This window comes from Sinohyriopsis cumingii, unplaced genomic scaffold (genome assembly GCF_028554795.1).
Source record: "Sinohyriopsis cumingii isolate HCF-2022 unplaced genomic scaffold, ASM2855479v2 utg001460l, whole genome shotgun sequence".
Classification (NCBI taxonomy): Eukaryota; Metazoa; Mollusca; class Bivalvia; order Unionida; family Unionidae; genus Sinohyriopsis; species Sinohyriopsis cumingii.
This window is the reverse complement of record NW_028316002.1, coordinates 359,803-380,423: the sequence shown is the minus strand read 5'-3', so window position 1 is coordinate 380,423 and position 20,621 is coordinate 359,803. Positions and strand designations below refer to the sequence as shown.

Here is a 20,621-nt window from a genome sequence, read left to right as displayed (position 1 = left end):
AATCATGCGTGAGATGATTCCTGAAACTTCAATGAGCGATTTTTAGAAAACTTGGAGACCAAGCGATTTGATAGTGGCAAGTAGAAAGATAGTCAGAGACACACTTCAACAGCAGTTATTTCAATTACAACAAGAAAAGTTTCCAATTGTGCCAGTGCCATTGTGTTATAGACCAGCTGATACGCGGTTACAGAATATAGAATTTGAGAGAGTCAAGGAAACAGAATTTAGTATTGAATGATATTGTCACAGTTGATGTCAATGTTGTTGAAGATGCACTAAAAATGAACAAATCCGCGTGGACGCTAGGATACACAATGACGATACATTCATCTCAAGGAATGACTGTCAGTGATACAACTGTCTGGATCGTTGATGATCGAATCGAGTGGTCAAACTTAGTTTACTTATCTGTGTCCAGAGTCATAAGAATATCTCAACTGCGAAGAATTGTCTTGGAAGAGAAAATGGCTGATAATAATGAAAACAACAATGATATAATAAGAAAAAAATTAGCCGGTTACAAACTGAGTGACAAAAAAGATAATCGCGATTTCGACCTTGATGTTAATTTATTAACGCGTTAAAACAACAGCAGAATAATCACTGTGCGAGCTGTAATTGTATAATGTTGTGGCAGTATTCAAGTAAACACCCAAAACAATTTACCTTAGACAGAAAAGATAACAATCTTGGTCATACACGACAAAATGTGATGCTGACCTGTCTTGAATGTAATCGAAGTCGTGGTGCTAGTTAAGTGATCTGGGTGGTAATTGTGTGTCCTCGGGAATTACTTGTAATTGTTCATGTGTGAATCCACGTTGAGGAGCAGTCGAATCCAGCCTGTACATTGCTGGTCTACCTGTGGATCTAGTTATGTTAGATATCTTATGTGTAGTAATACTCCAAATGGGATCAGTTGCTCTTTTTTTTACCACCTTCAAGTTCACCTGGTTCATGTAAATATCTCACAGTGACACTACCCAGTATTGGCCGTGCTGAAAAACCACGTCGTTGTACAGGTATATGTTTTTTAGTGACCGCGATGGCAGGTTTCATGTTGGTTGTTCGAGTAATTTCATTATTTAATGCAGCTATCACGCTTGGTAATCTTGCAACCCATTCGCGCGATCTCTTGTCCTGAATGAATTCCTTCGCATACTGATATCCAAATAACCGCTCAGCAAGTGTTTGATTAAATTGCTCAACAATTGCCTGATCACGGTGAATTGCAGTATGTTCTCGCCTGATGGTGACGTTAAGTTGCTTCATCAGCGATGATACTGCGCCTTGAAATTCTCTGCCAGGATCAACTTTTAAGAGATTTGGCCATCGTAGACCACCTTGTCGATAAATTCGTTCAAATGCAGAAGCAACCTCAGATGCTGTTTTAGTCGCTAACGGTTCCGCATCTTTGTATCTACTTGCAACATCAACTACAGTTAACGCGTACTTGTATGTTTTGCGGTGAACGGTATCATGTGGTAGAAATAATATATCAGCCTGATGAACTTCATTTGGCACACTAACATTGAAATGTGCAAAGTGAATTTGTTTAGGCGGTGGTTGGTAAATTTGCCATATTGCTTGTTTGGATAACCAATCTGCTGCAGTATCACGTGTGACTTTTGCTGCACTGGAAAGCTTGCCAATTGCTGTGCTACCTCTCCAGTATCCTCTTGAGGAATAATAAATTGACTCCATTATAATTAATTATCAGCACCTAATACAAGCTTAGATTTCATTGCAGATTTTATTAACCAGCTTGCTAACTTTTCTTTGAAAGATTTATCAGTGATGGCATTTAACGCGTGAATTAATTTCACATCCGCGAGATGCCTATTTTGTAGATCCTTACTTCGGTAAGCTACATCATGGACATGGTATGCTTTATCGATAGCATTTATCGGATACTCACCTGGATTGGGCTGATTTAAGGCATCAAGCCTGATATCAAGTCGGGTTCCAGGACCACAGTAATTATATCCTGGGAGATGTTTTTCTCCTGGGTATTTAGCCCACGGAGTTCCTGGTAATTTTCCTAAGTTGGCTGCAATATCACCTCCTCGCTTTTTTTTTTCAGCGCTCCACCTGACGGAGTCAAGGAGATAAATTTAAATTTCTTTGTACCACATCGTTCACACTTGCCTGTAAGCGCTTGCCAATTATTTTTTGTTGTAGTGGTTGTTATGTCTGCAGTTGGAGTACGTGCTCTACATTTCACACAATATAAATCCATATTCTTTTATAATATATCTAATGGAGGTCACTGACTTTTCTGCTACAAGGAAACGAGAACCAGTTAAGCATCACGCAGCACTACCAAACTCTGTTCGTATGATTATAATTGGCCCATCTGGGAGTGGTAAGACGCAGTTGATATTTAATTTAATAATGAAGTGGATGAAGTGGGACAAGTTGTATTTGGTAGCTCCATCTGTGGACGATCAGCGATGCTACGAAATGTTAAAAGATTTTAATGAAAGTGCAAAATCATTAAATGAAAACGGTGATGATGTTGTTGAATTTATAACTGACATTAATGAAGCACCGTCCGTAGATGATATCGATGGGAGTATTAACAATTTATTTGTGTACGATGACGTAATGTTGGATAAACAAGCAAATCCTGCCAGGATATTTTCCAGAGGTAGACACAAAAACACTGATGTGATTTATGTAACCCAACGATATACTCAAATTCCTAAAGTGATCAGGGATAACTGTAATATTCTTGCTGTGTTTAACGGAGTTGATACACACACGTTACGAAATATACATCAGACTTGGTGCAACGGTGACATGGACATAAATAAGTTTAAAAATTTTTTTAGTCGTGCTCAGTCAACCCCGCACAGATTTATCACGATAAATTTACATGATCCTCGAACACGGTATCGTGTCGGGTTAGATACAATTTTTGGATAGAGAGCAGCAGAGGGGGCGACGACAACAAAACGCAGCAAAAACAGCGACAATTACGTTTACAACGGCGTAGGGTTAGCCCTCCATTTCGGCGTTTGGAGGCTTCCTAAAAGTTGAGGAGTTCGCCCCTTCTGGGGACGACGACAACAAAACACTGCAACAACGGCGACAATTACGTTTACAATGAAGCGTCAACGCATTTTTTTAAAGGGTTTATTTCGGCGTTTGGAGGCTTCTAAAAGTTGTGGGATTCGCCCCCTCTGCTGCTATAGGCTAATATCGTGAAGATGCTGGATGATTTTTATTATGAGCAAGACCATTGCATATTAATGAGGTGATCTTGTGTTTAATTGGCTGAGCTTTTTACCACTTGGGGCACTGTATTTCATACCTGATTTTACATAGGCTTGATAAATATGCTAATATATTGAAGATGCTGGATGATTTTTATTATGAGCAAAACCTATGCATATTTACGAGGTGATCTTGCATCCGATTGGCTGAGTTATATTACCATACAGAGATTCTGGGGACCGAAATCCAGTCGAATTTTGCTCCACCTTGTTCAATGAGACAGATGTATCATTGTCGTTGAAGGACTCTACAATAAGTGAGATCTATGCGTGTTAATGAGACGCCTTGCATCTGACTGGCTGGCAGTATTAATTCTCTAGATTTAGAGACCGTGTTTGTCACACATTTTCTATCCATCTTGGTAACTGGATTTATATTACCAAGACCTTGGATGAATTACAATATAAGCAAGGGGCTATGCATATTAATCATGACTTTATCCTTAGAATGATCTTTCATTGGGATTATCAAAGCAGGTAAGATAAACTATACATAAAATCTGGTGGATATTTTACATCGGTCGAATTTGTAAAATACTGTATAAGCCTGTGAAGTGAAATGGTTAACTAGTAAATTAAGTAAAACAGGTGAACATTTTTCAGCCTAACTGGGTCTAACTGGGCCCCTTGTTTTGTTTTACTCACACAAAGTGTGTGTGTGTGTTTTATTTTTGACGTAATTTTAACAGTTTTAGTCATATCACTAAGATCTGCAGTGTGGCACTTTATTGTAATGTCTGGCACTGGGACACCATGCCGGATATATATGGCATCATGTCCCACCCAGTCACATTATCCTGACACCACGCCGGCCAATAAACAACGGCAAAAAATGAAACAAGGGTTTTGTCGCACAAAACAGACACTTCAATTGTAATCAACACAGTGGCAAAAGGAAACGAAATACTAACCCGCGGCAGAGCGCAACCCTAAGAGGAGATCATCCCAAGTCTTTCTGGAAATTCTCAATAAACTGTGTCTTGTCTGCGCAACCACGACACCATTGGAACTACAGCTTTTTTTTTTTTAAATTTGAGGCATATTCCGAGCGCACCTTCAGATTACCATGCGATTTTTAAATTATTGAGAATAAAACATATTTCCAGAGTGGCCTATTATTGCGTTTCTTTTGCCTACACTGTTTTCAAATTTAAAAGAATGACAGCCACCTGATGCGCTGTCATCCTCACCAGAGATGACCTGCAGATACTACTATGAACATTTGCTGGAACAACTACCTGCTTTCATAGGTAAATTTCAAAAGTAACTACAAAATAGGTTGCCACAGTCAAAGTCGCATGAAGCACAAAGAAAGCATCCAGTACACATTTTAGCAACACTACTTTTTCTTACTTATGAATATTTTAACTTTGTAATTGCTTTAATTCTCTTTTTAAAAACTGCTAAACAGTTTGGGACTGACCAAAGAACGTTTGGTCCATTTGCACACATTTAATATGTTACATATATTTGGGGGGCCCTGAGTGGCTGAGTGGTCTAAAGCGCTCTCCGTTACGGATCGCTGCCATCTCACCTCTATCTGCGTGGGTTCGAGTCTAGGATTCGGCCAATGTGGGTATGTGAGAAAGCTTGCCAGTAGCTTCTCGTGTGTCGGTGGTTCTTCCTGGGGTTTTCCCGGGTTCTTCCTCCACCATTAATACTGGCAGCCATGCATAGCCTATCCTGTGCTGAAAAATGACGTTAAACCCCACAACAATAACAACAACATATATTTGATTTAATTTGTGTTTAATTTGGTTTGATTGTTTTTATTTTCTTTACATGTCAGAATAATGTAGTTTTGTTTACTAGGGAGTTTGATATTTTCCAGAAACTTCAATTTGACCTGAATTTTACCTTAGATACCTAATAATAGAAACACTTGTTTCTATTTTTGACTTAGTTTCTGGCCTTGATTGAGGGTCAAGTAAATAACTTTTCTTGGAGTAAAATTATTGGTTTTTATCAAGGACATACAGAGGCTACATGATTTTTTTAATATGTAAACATGATCAAGTGATCCTCTATTTCGCAATTAGGCATTTCCAAAATTGCTAAATACTTAGTATTAATAGTGATAGAGAGAGATAGGAAAGTTTTGGGGCTTTTAAACACTTGATGTCAAGTTGTTTTCTTTTGTTGTGACTAGTTTTGAGTTTTTGAGTTATATGTTAATTTTTCTACAGATCATTTGGACTTTAAAAGATTAATTCGTTTCGCTGGAAATATGTTGTGCTCATACAGGATTCTATTAATTATTGTGTTACTACAAGAAACTGTAGACTTCAACACAGTATGGGCTACAGCATACGTCATCACATTCTTTCTTGGATTCTTCGTCGGGACTCGAACTTGGAATCATTAGAACATTTAAATATTAGGACTTCAAAATTTGTATTCGTGGATTATTCTTGGAATATTTTTAGATTTAGTTCTGTAAACCGTAAGTTCACATATTTTCATTTATACAGTGTTTTTCCAGGGAAATAAATTATTTATCATATTTTTCAAAGCTTGTTGTTTTCACTCTTTCTTGTGTTACTGTTTATTCGAGCCTAAACACGTAACATAAGAAATAAAGTGTGCCATCACGAAAGATCTCCACATTTTCACCGCTTAAAAAAACAACATATCCATCAACATGCTTCTTGCTTGGATGAATATTTATGAAGGGTACGATTTTCTGCATCTAATTCCCAAACCATTGCATGCATAATTTGTTGTTTTGGTGAAAAGCAATGTCTTCAATCCCAAGGATGTCCAAAAACGACCGCTAGGCCGACATTAAAAAATGTTTCCAGCTTTCATAGAGTATCTCGTTCATAAAACGGAATAAGATACACTACTCACCCTGGCGGAGACAGTTAAAAGCCTCGCCCTGTGTAAAACGAAATGTATTTTAAAGACATATGTTAGAGAGTGAGTTTGGTGAGATTTGCTAAGCATTTTTTTCTTTCTTTCATATGACATGGTTTTAAATCCCTCGAGCCACAACCCCTACACATTGCGTTGTGTGCCTCAACACAAACATCATATTTCGTAAAAGGATAACTTCCACCAATCATACAAAGCCTCTGCGAGTGAATGTTATGATATTCGTTCATACAACTCTTGTTAAACGTCTCTAATAATGCTTCCTGATGTACAACGCTGTAGGGCATTTCTGCACACCTAAGGTTCCCGTCTCCAATTTTGAAGCAAAACGCATACCGAATTCGACCGATTGATGAAAATAAAATATAGCAATACTTATCATTAGAAAAGAGGTAATCGTCACCAGAATATTCTGTTCAAAATAATATGTTGGCCTATTCTGTGCACAGCTTTGAAAAGATGTAATGTTTATCCATCGGGCTATAGAAATGAAATTCATTACTTTGGGCTGTTTCTGTCAGCAGTTCAGTCGAATAATTAGGTATGGTTTATAGCTAGCTTTAAAAATTCAACGTAAAAATGATAATAAATGGCAATAGATATTAAACAAACTAAACCGATCTTGTAAAAAAAATTAAAGTTAAGTTCAACATTTTATAATAAAAAAATAAGTTATTACGTGGAAGAGAAACAGCAATGAATAGGATGTAATGTGAATTGGCCAACATGGTGTCAATTGAAGCTCAAGTTTGTTTCCTGTTGTTTTGTGTGTGTGGGGGGGGGAGTTCTTTTTTTTCTTTCTACGAGGCATGTTGCTCTCTGCTCATTATACACAGCTTGTGCGCGTCTCTAAATGACAAAAAACCAGTAGACACGTTATAGACACAATCTTGCAAAGAAGGAGTGGCACTATTCGCACTAGAGAGTTTTCTTATGAGATGAGCATCTTTGCAACAACAATTTTAGAATCTATTTACAAATAGCCATTGCTAAGTAAGATAAATAAGCATTTTAAAAGGTTTTATTGAGAGCCACTTCACCCTGGTGTAAGGCTTCTTGGCTACTAAATTATTTACATCAGATAAGTTATATCACAAACAAATTCTGCTCTGAAAACAGTTTTGTTTATTATTGTTGACTGAAAATATTTTGACTTAAATAGATTAAATAGAAAATATATTGCACAAATATCTTTTGCAGTGAGCATTGGCCTTTCTTCTCCTCACACTCAATACTGACTCCTGGTCATAACTTGAAAGCTTTTCAGAAACAACCACCTGTTGACTTGTCTCACATGACAAAGAGAATTGCAGTCAACAACACAGGACAGTAGACTGAAAACAAAAATAGTAAAACATCTTGCTATGTAAAAACCTTTTTCTTATCATTGCTGTTATTGTTATTATTATTATTATTATTATTATCAATATTATTATTATTTCAGGTTGAGAATGATTACAAATATATATTCAATTCTACCCGGTATGATCTGATGTTGGATGTACGAAATAAGCTTATGCAGATTTCAGTTGAAAATGATCGTGTTTATGGTAAGTGCATATAGTGATCTTGTTATTTTCAATGACCGTGTTTATGGTAAGTGTATGAAGTGATGTTATTTTCAATGATCTGTTTATGGTAAGTGTATGTAGTGATGTTTTTTTTAATGATCATGTTTATAGTAAGTGTATGTAGTGATGTTATTTTCAATGATCTTGTTTATGGTAAGTGTATGTAGTGATGTTATTTTCAATGACCAGGTTTATGGTAAGTGTATATAGTGATGTTATTTTCCATGATCATGTTTATGGGAAGTGTATGTAGTGATGTTATTTTCAATGATCTGTTTATGGTAAGTGTATGTAGTGATGTTTTTTTCAATGATCATGTTTATGGTAAGTGTATGTAGTGATGTTATTTTCAATGATCTGTTTATGGTAAGTGTATGTAGTGATGTTATTTTCAATGATTATGTTTATGGTAAGTGTATGTAGTGATGTTTTTTTCAATGATCATGTTTATGGTAAGTGTATGTAGTGATGTTATTTTCAATGATCTGTTTATGGTAAGTGTATGTAGTGATGTTTTTTTCAATGATCATGTTTATGGTAAGTGTATGTAGTGATGTTATTTTCAATGATCTGTTTATGGTAAGTGTATGTAGTGATGTTATTTTCAATGATCATGTTTATGGTAAGTGTATGTAGTGATGTTTTTTTCAATGATCATGTTTATGGTAAGTGTATGTAGTGATGTTATTTTCAATGATCATGTTTATGGTAAGTGTATGTAGTGATGTTATTTTCAATGACCAGGTTTATGGTAAGTGTATATAGTGATGTTATATTCAATGATCTGTTTATGGTAAGTGTATGTAGTGATGTTATATTCAATGACCGTGTTTTTGTTAAGTGTATGTAGTGGTTCTATTTTCAATGACCGTGTTTATGGTAAGTGTATGTAGTGATGTTATTTTCAATGACCAGGTTTATAGTAAGTGTATATAGTGATGTTATTTTCCATGATCATGTTTATGGTAAGTGTATGTAGTGATGTTATTTTCAATGACAGCCTTTATGGTAAGTGTATGTAGTGATGTTATTTTCAATGATCTTGTTTGTGGTAAATGTATGTAGTGATGTTATTTTCAATGATCATGTTTATGGTAAGTGTATGTAGTGGTTCTGTTTTCAATGATCTTGTTTGTGGTAAATGTATGTAGTGATGTTATTTTCAATGACCAGGTTTATGGTAAGTGTATATAGTGATGTTATTTTCCATGATCATGTTTATGGTAAGTGTATGTAGTGATGTTATTTTCAACGACAGCCTTTATGGTAAGTGTATATAGTGATGTTATTTTCAATGATCTTGTTTGTGGTAAATGTATGTAGTGATGTTATTTTCAATGATCATGTTTATGGTAAGTGTATGTAGTGGTTCTGTTTTCAATGATCTTGTTTGCGGTAAATGTATGTAGTGATGTTATTTTCAATGACCAGGTTTATGGTAAGTGTATATAGTGATGTTATTTTCCATGATCATGTTTATGGTAAGTGTATGTAGTGATGTTATTTTCAACGACAGCCTTTATGGTAAGTGTATGTAGTGATGTTATTTTCAATGATCATGTTTATGGTAAGTGTATGTAGTGATGTTATTTTCAATGACCAGGTTTATGGTAAGTGTATATAGTGATGTTATTTTCCATGATCATGTTTTTGGTAAGTGTATGTAGTGGTTTTATTTTCAATGATCATGTTTATGGTAAGTGTATGTAGTGATGTTATTTTCCATGATATTGTTTATGGTAAGTTTATGTAGTGATGCTATTTTCAACGACAGCCTTTATGGTAAGTGTATGTAGTGATGTTATTTTCCATGACCATGTTTATGGTAAGTGTATGTAGTGATGTTATTTTCCATGATCATGTTTTTGGTAAGTGTATGTAGTGGTTTTATTTTCAATGATCATGTTTATGGTAAGTGTATATAGTGATGTTATTTTCCATGATCATGTTTTTGGTAAGTGTATGTAGTGGTTTTATTTTCAATGATCATGTTTATGGTAAGTGTATGTAGTGATGTTATTTTCAATGATCATGTTTATGGTAAGTGTATGTAGTGATGTTATTTTCAATGATCATGTTTATGGTAAGTGTATGTATTGATGTTATTTTCCATGATCGTGTTTTTGGTAAGTGTATGTAGTGGTTTTATTTTCAATGATCATGTTTATGGTAAGTGTATGAAGTGATGTTATTTTCAATGATCATGTTTATGGTAAGTGTATGTAGTGATGTTATTTTCCATGATATTGTTTATGGTAAGTTTATGTAGTGATGCTATTTTCAACGACAGCCTTTATGGTAAGTGTATGTAGTGATGTTATTTTCAATGATCATGTTTATGGTAAGTGTATGTAGTGGTATTAGTTTCAATGACCATGTTTATGGTAAGTGTATGTAGTGGTATTATTTTCAATGACCGTGTTTATGGTAAGTGTATGTAGTGATGTAATTTTCAATGACCGTGTTTATGGTAAGTGTATGTAGTGATGTTATTTTCAATGATATTGTTTATGGTAAGTGTATGTAGTGATGTTATTTTCAATGATCATGTTTATGGTAAGTGTATGTAGTGATGTTATTTTCAATGATATTGTTTATGGTAAGTGTATGTAGTGATGTTATTTTCAATGACCGTGTTTATGGTAAGTGTATGAAGCGATGTTATTTTCAATGATCATGTTTATGGTAAGTGTATGTAGTGGTATTATTTTCAATGACCGTGTTTATGGTAAGTGTATGTAGTGATGTTATTTTCAATGACCGTGTTTATGGTAAGTGTATGTAGTGATGTTATTTTCAATGACCGTGTTTATGGTAAGTGTATGTAGTGATGTTATTTTCAATGATCTTGTTTTTGGTAAGTGTATGTAGGGATGTTATTTTCAATGACCGGTGTTTATGGTAAGTGTATGTAGTGATGTTATTTTTAATGATCATGTTTATGATAAGTTTATGTAGTGATCTTGTTATTTTCAATGCTGTGCAAACTGCTCAGACAAATATTCCACTTTTGTTGACGAGAATTCAAAATTGTACATATTTATGTATGTATGTATGTATGTATGTATGTATGCATGCAGATGGGTGGGTAGGTAGGGGGGTGTATTTATGCATGCATGTATGGGTAAGTGGATGAATGAAGGGATCTTAAGTGCGATGTTTGATAGGTTATGTTATACCCAGGCAATTGGAATGATGTATCTTGGCCCTAACACACCACAGCAGCCAAACCAGCATGGTCAGGCTAGATCTGAACCCATAGCCTTTTGATTGTAAGTTCATTATGATAACCAATAAACCACCTTAGCTCCATGGTTTATTGTTGTAGTTGTTGTTGTGGAGTTTAACGCCATTTTTCAGCACACGATAGGCTATGCATGGCAGCCACTATTAATGGTGGATGAAGAACCCGGGAAGAACCACCAACCCACGAGAAGCTACTGGCAAGCTTTCCCACATACCCACATTGGCAGAATCCTAGACTCGAACCCACACAGACAGAGGTGAGATGGCAGTGATCCATAACAGAGAGCGCTTTAGATCACTCGGTGACTCAGGCCCCCCCCCCCCCCCGTGGTTTATAACATCTTTAATTTGTTGGGTTGCAGTGGAGCTGTCTTTTGTTTCCTATTTCTACATAGTTTTTACTCCTCAATTAGAGTCTAACTGTTTAAGTTATTCCTAATCATTACCATTTATTCAGCTGTTGATATGAGGTCTTTTATTACCATTTACATATTTATTTACATCATAGGGAAATAACCTCCAAATGAGTTTTGAAAACATACATGTTTAACCCAAGCTAATTAGCTTTACATATGACAATAAAGGAAAATACATTTAAACCCCATCTTTGTCTATTTCCTGTAAGTTGCAAGCTCGATGTCATTGGGTAAATTTGAGTTACATGTGATGAAACTTCAAATGTGGAAACAATTGCTATGGTTGAGAAGCATATTATTATTGTTGGAATTAATTCACTTGTACTAAAGAGAATGTTTGATTTAATCACTTGCAGATGTTGTGTTGATGACATCCTTGCTGACAAAAGGTATCTACAGGCGAGCTCATGAACGTCATTTGTTGGGGCCAGCCCCAGCAAGCCTGATGAGACTTCCAGAATTACATAAGTTAAACCTGGATGACATCAATGCCAGAAGTCAAGAGTCGTACTTAAAGGCCAATCATCTTAGAAACAAAGTTATGCAGAGGAAACGGTATTGTTAACAATGGTTTCATTTCTGCTTGCCTTTAGAAGTTATGCAAAATTCTTTCAATCACTTTGTTTTTTTGTCACTATTTCTCTTTTATAAAAGTTGTGCACTGCTGTTTGATGGAGCTTTAGTTGAAATGACATTGACCACCTGACTATCAGTTTCAGCAAGGTTAGGTTTCACAGGACTGAATAAGTTGATTTATTACACAAAAAAGGAAATGCCCATAGGTGTTGGGGGTTACAAGTGAGATCAAACGTCATGATTGGATGTCCTAATTGTGCAGCAGTGGGACTTAGCAGCACAGACCAACAAACAATTGGACAATGGGGCTCAGACTTGGTTCGCATGAAACCTGTTTAGTATTACAAACATCTTTGCTTTTCCTATTCCATATTTTATAATTACCCATCAACACCACTTGACCTGGTGCATGGGGAGTTATTATGATATTTTACAAAATATTCTGACTTTAATCTTGACAAGCACACAGACAGAGAGATAGAAAGAGAGAGACAGACAGAGAGAGAGGGGGGCATCTTTGGATGAACATGTGCACTAAAATTCAGTCACTGTAACCCAATATCCACAGTTTATTTATAACTGGTCAAAATAATGTCAAGATTTCCAGTTAGAACTAAACATCCAGTAAAGGCACATATTAAGATTGATGTGTTGTGCATTTAAAAAGTGTGTTAATGTGACCTACTTTAAAGAATTTATTTACAGTTTCATCAAAAATTATCTCCATCATTCCTATTTAGGCTGCAGTGTTTATACTACTGGACCTTTTGACTTCAACCTTACAACTTGTGTGTATCTTAAGCATTTGTTTTGCTCCACAGCTGGGTCACCGGGACATGTTATTAAAGATTTAATAAGATTAGGTTACAATCATATTTAACTCCAAATCCCAATACCTTTTTACATCATGATACCCAACTTGAACTAAGAATGGATCTTAGAATGTTAAATAAATATGGGCATCAAAACTAGGTCAGTTTGACCTCTTTTCCAAGTTTTGTAGCATCACCTAAAGTGAGAGCTGGGTTTTAATTTCAGCCTCTTTTAAGATTTTGTCACCAAATATACACTTTATGTGCACCGTGGGATTAAGATTTTTCAATCTTTAAAACTTTAAGCTCAAAGTAAATAAAAAATTAATAAATTAAAAATCTCTCTTGTCCAGGAGTGGATCTGTGGCAGCCCCTGCCAAGTATGAAGTTTCACCTAGGCTAGCAAACCCTGCACAATGGCAAGAGATCGAAATTCGGCTTCAGGTCCCACTTGCTGCAATGGAAGATCTAAACTACCTTGCCAACAAGACCATACAGCTTCTTAAGGTTAAAATGCCAAGTCGACAGCTAACACAGAAATTAAAACAGTACAAGGTATTTAACATGCATTTTACAATAGTTGAAAGCAACATTTTAGTGACTGCAGTTTAGTGGACACAGTCTGTAACTTAACTGGTGAACTATATCAAACCGACTGTTTTCCATACCCTAACACTGTATTATTTACCAGAATTTTTAACATCAAGAATGTTAGATAAAATGGTATATCGATACAAGGTATTTAAATTATAGATGAAATTAAAATAATTTAACTTCTTAAAGTGAACTAATACTTACCCTATGGCTGTAGTAAGTTGTCTATTGTACACATCTCCCAATAAGATCTCGGTGATATACTTCCTAAAAGTACTATAAAAAACCATGGGTAAAGTACTAGTGCACATCATGAAACATGGGCATGTCACTGCGATCTATCTACATCGAGATGTATGTGTTGTTCAGTCACTATTAGTCAAGTTTAAAAAACCTTTTAAAAAAAGCATACTCTAGGTAATGCTGTATTCATCAACAAAATCAATTGCAAAGAGTAGTTCTAAGGCATTACCATGTTTTCTTGCTTTATTATGTGACAGAAGGAGCACCTGCTAAACTGCAATCTAAACAATTAGTATATATATATATGAAAGAGAGACTTACTTTTTCTTTCTTCAGTGAAAAATAATAGCTGTCCAAAAATCATAAAATGAGATGACAGAAACAATGTACATGTTTGAAATAGTATAGGTTGAATTCGATTTTAAAACTGTACTATACTTTTTACGTAAATTGGTGTGTGTGTGTGTGTGTGTGTGTGTGTGATTATATAAGTATAAAATTTAAATGTAATCTGTGATTAATTAGACCTATCAGTGAACTAATTAAGAAAAACTTGTATCATGTCACTTGTTTTCCAAGTCTATTTAACACATTAACCCCTAGCAACGAGTTAACATGGCAGGAGGTAGTAACCTACTGCCAAGCTCTGTAGCGTCATGATACACTAAAGTGGGTGGTATTATAGAAAGGTAAACAGATGTAGCTCTACAATGATACCAAATAATGTGAATATCTAGTTGCACTATAAAATACAGATGGAAAAACCTCATTTTTTGGACCCAATTTTTTTCTACCCAAAATTTGCCCGTGGTCGGAATCGGATTTTGTGAACGGATTTTAGACTCTTTGGTCTTAGATCTAAGGCAAACCAGTATGAACTGCACACAGACAGATGAACCTTTGCAAAAAGTAGGATAAGATGGGCATTTGGAATAAAGAGTGGCCTAGATACAAAAATAATGGCTCCATTTAGGGAAAAAAAAGAAAAAAGAACTCCAACTTTTACCCTTCTGCTCATGCGCGAATCAAATAGCCAATAAAAAATTATGTTTCTAACACAACTGAGCAGTATGTTATTGAAAGATCACCTGGGATTTGGTGTTTTCGGATCTATTCAGAACTAACTTTCAAAATGTGTTTCCTACACGAATTTCAGGCGAAAATTACAAAAACCTCCAGGGGTTAATGTGTTAAAACTGCAATTTTGCATTAGTTTCTATCTTGCAATAATCTCTGAATTTGTAGTAATCTTCATGGGCAGTATAATTGCCACATGTTTACAACTATACAAATCGGAAAACTTAATAACATTTAGAGTGCCGTTGAGATTTCCCATATTATTTTCTTGATGACTTTATCAGTACCATTCCTTGACACTACTTTCCATTCAGGTTTGTAGCTAATGGTTTCCTATTGTTTATGTAAGTATTATTGGTAATATAAATGTCCCATGAGCAAGCTGTTTAAGAGTTGAACATCATATCTTGTAGAATTGATGAAGGCATTGAAAATTAATTGAATACTGCATGAAAGTCAATAGCAAGATGAAGGTTGTTCATGCATTGTGTGTAATCCGATTTCAGGCTTTAAGGGATATAGCAATTTCTTAGTTGATTTATAATGTCTATTACAGACCAGACACTTCACATAAATGTATTAAATTTACATATATATTCACCTATAAGTTACTCCTGACTGCAACTCAACTTATTAGCAAATTCCTATGGCGAATGTCTTTAAAATGGCCCTGTAGATTTTTAACAAATATTAGGTATGTGTAGCATTTCCTAGGGTGTTTATAATAGCAAGAAGTCTGTATAGCCATGGATTATAAGGCATTTTTAAAGGCATAATACCCTATGGCTCATATGGATGGAACCCTTTGTTATAGCATGAAGGTGTATATAGCCATGGATCATAATGCATTTTTAAAGGCAGTATACCCTATGGCTCATATAGACAGAACCTTTTGTTATAGCATGAGGGTCTGTATAGCCATGGATTATGAGGCATTTTTAAAGGCAGTACACCCTAGGGCTCATATAGACAGAACCCTTTGTTATAGCATGAAGGTGTATATAGCCATGGATTATAAGGCATTTTTAAAGGCAGAATACCCTATGGCTCATATAGACATAACCCTTTGTTATAGCATGAGGGTCTGTATAGCCATGGATTATAAGGCATTTTTAAAGGCAGTATACCCTATGGTTCATATAGACAGAACCCATTGTTATAGCATGAGGGTCTGTATAGCCATGGATTATAAGGCATTTTTAAAGGCAGTATACCCTATGGCTCATATAGACAGAACCCTTTGTTATAGCATGAAGGTGTATATAGCCATGGATTAAATTGCATTTTTAAAGGCAGTATACCCTATGGCTCATATAGACAGAAAACTTTGTTATAGCATGAGGGTCTGTATAGCAATTGATTATGAAGCATTTTTAAAGTTAGTATACCCTATGGTTCATATATTCAGAACCCTTTGTTATAGCATGAAGGTGTATATAGCCATGGATTATAATGCATTTTTAAAGGCAGTATACCTTATGGCTCATATAGACAGAACCCTTTGAAAGAAAACAATTCAGACTAAATCAGTGTTCTACAATTATTTGATGTTGCCACCACAATAAGAAATGGACATCTGTTTGGTTCTGCAAAGCTGTCAAGAACACATGTACCTTTCATCAAAGAAAGCTGATAACAATCTTCAGTAAAAACAAAGAACCTTTCATCAAAGGAAGTCAGCACCAAACTTAAATAAAAGCAATGGAATCTGATGGATTGTTGCATTTTCCAAATTGACTGTAACACATTTACTGTGCTGTGAAAGTTTCATTTATACAGGGAAATAAATTATGCTTACAGTCACTACCAATGGTGGCATAAATGAAAATTAAATTTCCCATCTTTTGAAGCCATAGATATCTGGTCATCAGGTAAACTGAAAATGGGTATCTTGCAAAGATGTTTGTTAAACTTTTTAATTTGTTCACATATTTTCATTTCCCTATGAACAACTGCATCCCCTAGGTAGCCTCAGAAAGATGATAGTTGTCTCCAGCTGACCAAAATGTAGGCCACTTTAAGCACATGCATATTTATGTAAACAACTACAGCCATATGCTACTTGTGACAGTTGTAGTGAATTGTTTAGAGACATTTGGATATAGATCAAATGAGGACTAACAATTTTTCATATAATGTGTTATTTGTGTTTTGTAATGGGATGTGAGTCATGCATAAGGTTTATAACATGTGACCTATACTCGAATTCATGAATTTATTATATACATGTACAGTTCTTATTGGAGTATGTATTGTACTACACAAATGTAAATTGTCAATATACATGTGTTTTTCAGACTAGTTTGTCTTCATTTAATCAAAAGCACATATATTTGCACCCGGTTTTTTATTAACCCCCACCCACCACCATATATTAGGTAAATGCATCATTTTCTTCAACTGACTTACTTAGTTGGTTTTACCATGGTTAGGTCTATAACTAGTTCAGATTCTCTGGACCCCATCCACCTTGTTATAGTGGGGTCAAACTGTAATAAGTTATTTTACTTATCTTGCTTTTCAGGCGTTGAATGTGACTTATCCAGATTTAATTGCAGCAGCTAACAATATTTCCAGTTATGCTCATGAGACCTTGAAAGATGCCAAGAAGATATATATGGTAAAAACAAAGCATTGCCATCTTACATTAAGCAAATTATTGGAGATTGGAAAACTGGGAGACACTAAGCCTTAACAATGAATTCACATCTTATACTTTCAGTTGGTTACTGTATGTACATACTTACAAGTCTGATCCAACTGCACATAACACAGACCAGGATCTTCCATCATATAATGTGCTGGAAGATCAGGGTCTATGTTGTTTTTTCTTTTTTTGATTATTCCTAACAAACAGCATAGACCCAGATTTGTGGGCACATTTTGTGCTGGCAGATCTGAGTCTATACAGTTTGTAGTTAAACTTGAGTTATAAGTGAATATACATTGTAATTCATTGAATGTTTGGTTAATTTTTTTTATAGATAAATAGAGAGCTTAGACAGGTGAACAAATGGATATATAGATTTATGGGCACATCATAATACTCCTGGCTATATAGTGCTAAATAAGCTTAGGTATCCCAAAAGGCATACAAAACAAAATAAAGGTGTGAAAGGGGCAAACTCATTAAAGTACAAAGTCAAATTTTAAATACAAACTGCACTCTTTTCTAAAAAGACATTCTTTCAGCTGAAACTGCATCATGGAGTACATCCCAGGGCAAAAAGGGTACCTCCCTTAGTTGCCTCTTACTGAAGTGCAGGAGGTTGCATCAGGTATACTCTACATACCCTAACCAGTATATGTGTGTGGGAGGGAGTGGGAGGGGTAAGATAGACTGATGGAGAAATAAATAGAAAGATAGCCAGATGCTGTAAATAATAGTCTTACACTAAGTAACAGAAAAGAGTGAAAACCATCAAGTTTTAATATATTCAATAAATAATTTATTTCCTTCAAATACAAAGTGAAAATTTAAAAAGAACTTACAGCATTGTGAATTAAATCCCAAATTGTCCTAAATCCAAGCATATAGAGTATTCCGAATGAATTCCAGTGGTGTTCTGAATGAATTCCCATCTTGAAAGTGATGTTGTACTAATAGTCTTGAATAGACTTGATGTGCTAACTTTATTGATGTATCACAATGATATAATCCAAAATGTTTCTAAATGAATTAACAGTAATCCTAAAATAGTGACTTAGTCTAAAAGTCAAGGAGCGCATAGTAATTCCAATAAATAATTTAGTAAATAAATCCTCTCAAATTAAAACTGAAACAGCGCTAAAATAGCTTCCTCTAAAGATTAATGTTAAGATAGGAATAAAATATTTATGTTTGCTTTTTCAAAACCTAAGTCATAATAAGAGGACCAGGATGAGAGTGAAAAGTTAATTTTTATAACATTCTAAGTTGTCAGCAAGGTCAGGTCTGTTAATAAAATTTTAGTAAAGAATGTGTAAACCATAAGGTAGACCCAGATATTTTGCAGGAGAAAAATAGTGTCTGGAACTCAGATCCAAGTAAACATGTGTACTTTTAAATAATAGTGATATTATGATTTAATCTTAAATCACAGACAAGAGTTAGCTATGTGATATCTGATATTTATTATAAAAAGTCATTAGTCAGGTAAGCTCAACTCCTACCCTCAGTTATGGACAAAAGGTAAATCACAATTCAAATTAAATATACATAACATGTCCCCTAATAAAGAAAACAAAGATGTATATGGAAAGCTTTCTTTTATATATTAACCAAATATACATATGCTACTATAATAATTAAAATGACATAGGAAGATGTCTTATGAATGACACAAAATATACACAAAGCAATACAGTACTTCTATACACATGAAAGTGCATCTGCAATTAGATTAATTGCTTGATGTACCTAATGTCCTAATGTTGTATTCCTGCAACATCAAACTTTATGTTAACAATCTCTGATTTTTGTTTTTCATTTTGTTGAAACAAAAGACAGTGGTCAGGTAAGCTCAACTCCTGCTTTCAGTTATGGACAAAGGTAGATCAAAATTCAAATTAAATATAAATAACAATAAACAGAAAAAAAATACTTTAATTGATTAATTGATTGATTTTCATTATCCAGAATAGTAATTTCTGTACGTTTTTTATTACGGATGATGATATTTAACCTTGATTCTGTATCTGCTGTGTATGAAATTAATTTATTAATTGTTTAGCCTATGGTTGCATTGATTGATTGATTGATTGATTGATTTTCATTTAGTGTAATATATGCACTTTTCCCCAGATGAATCAGGACTACTATCAAAATATGATGATGAAAAAAAGAGCAGTGTTCCCAGCAGATGACCCATTTGCACCCATAACCCTTTGGGCCACTGTAGATGGTGCTAAACTACATGCAGAGAATCTTCATTATCAGGCACTGCAAATGGAAAGGTCAAGTAGAAGATTTATTCATAAACCGTTCTGAGAAATTAACTGTTTGTAAATTAATAGTAAATTTAAAACCTCTGAATTTATTACAAAACAAATTCTTGAAAATCATGCTAAAGGCCTCTCAATGGCACAGATGTTTCCTCCATGCTTCTGTGTATTCTTTTATTGTGGAAGAAAACTGGCCTTGCACTGATTAATTACCACTTACCCTTACACACACTGGGCCAAGAAATTGTTCTCCAAACTAAAATGCTAATACAGGGCCTTACATGCCCTATGCTCCTCCTGCTAAGTTCCATAAGTGCAAAGGTTCTGATGGATTCTTCAGGCCCTATACTTCACTTGCCAGACTCCATTATTGTAAAGATTCCAATGAACTCTTCAGGCCTTATACTCCACTTGCCAGACTCCATTATTGTAAAGATTCCAATGAAATCTTCAGGCCTTATACTCCACTTGCCAGACTCCGTTATTGTAAAGATTCCAATGAACTCTTCAGGCCTTATACTCCACTTGCCAGACTCCATTATTGTAAAGATTCCAATGAAATCTTCAGGCCTTATACTCCACTTGCCAGACTCCATTATTGTAAAGATTCCAATGAACTCTTCAGGCTTTATACTCCACTTGCCAGACTCCATTATTGTAAAGATTCCAATGAACTCTTCAGGCCCTATACTCCACTTGCCAGACTCCATTATTGCAAAGATTCCAATGAACTCTTCAGGCCTTATACTCCACTTGCCAGACTCCATTATTGTAAAGATTCCAATGAAATCTTCAGGCCTTATACTCCACTTGCCAGACTCCATTATTATAAAGATTCCAATGAACTCTTCAGGCTTTATACTCCACTTGCTAGACTCCATTATTGTAAAGATTCCACTGAACTCTTCAGGCCCTATACTCCACTTGCCAGACTCCATTATTGTAAAGATAATACACTGAACTCTTCAGGCCCTATACTCCACTTGCCAGACTCCATATTGTAAAGAT

The 20,621-nt window shown here is 35.0% G+C and overlaps 1 protein-coding gene across 1 annotated transcript in view; it reads left to right on the top strand.

The window, feature by feature from the left end:
* The window catches only part of LOC149772463 (uncharacterized), a 190,323-nt gene that overhangs the window by 73,677 nt on the left and 96,025 nt on the right, over nt 1-20,621 (top strand). The window contains exons 4-8 of the mRNA XM_089947775.1: nt 7,600-7,705; nt 11,745-11,943; nt 13,130-13,331; nt 17,215-17,310; nt 19,474-19,625. Coding sequence (XP_089803901.1) covers nt 7,600-7,705; nt 11,745-11,943; nt 13,130-13,331; nt 17,215-17,310; nt 19,474-19,625 — 755 coding nt within the window. The remainder of the gene's footprint in view (nt 1-7,599; nt 7,706-11,744; nt 11,944-13,129; nt 13,332-17,214; nt 17,311-19,473; nt 19,626-20,621) is intronic.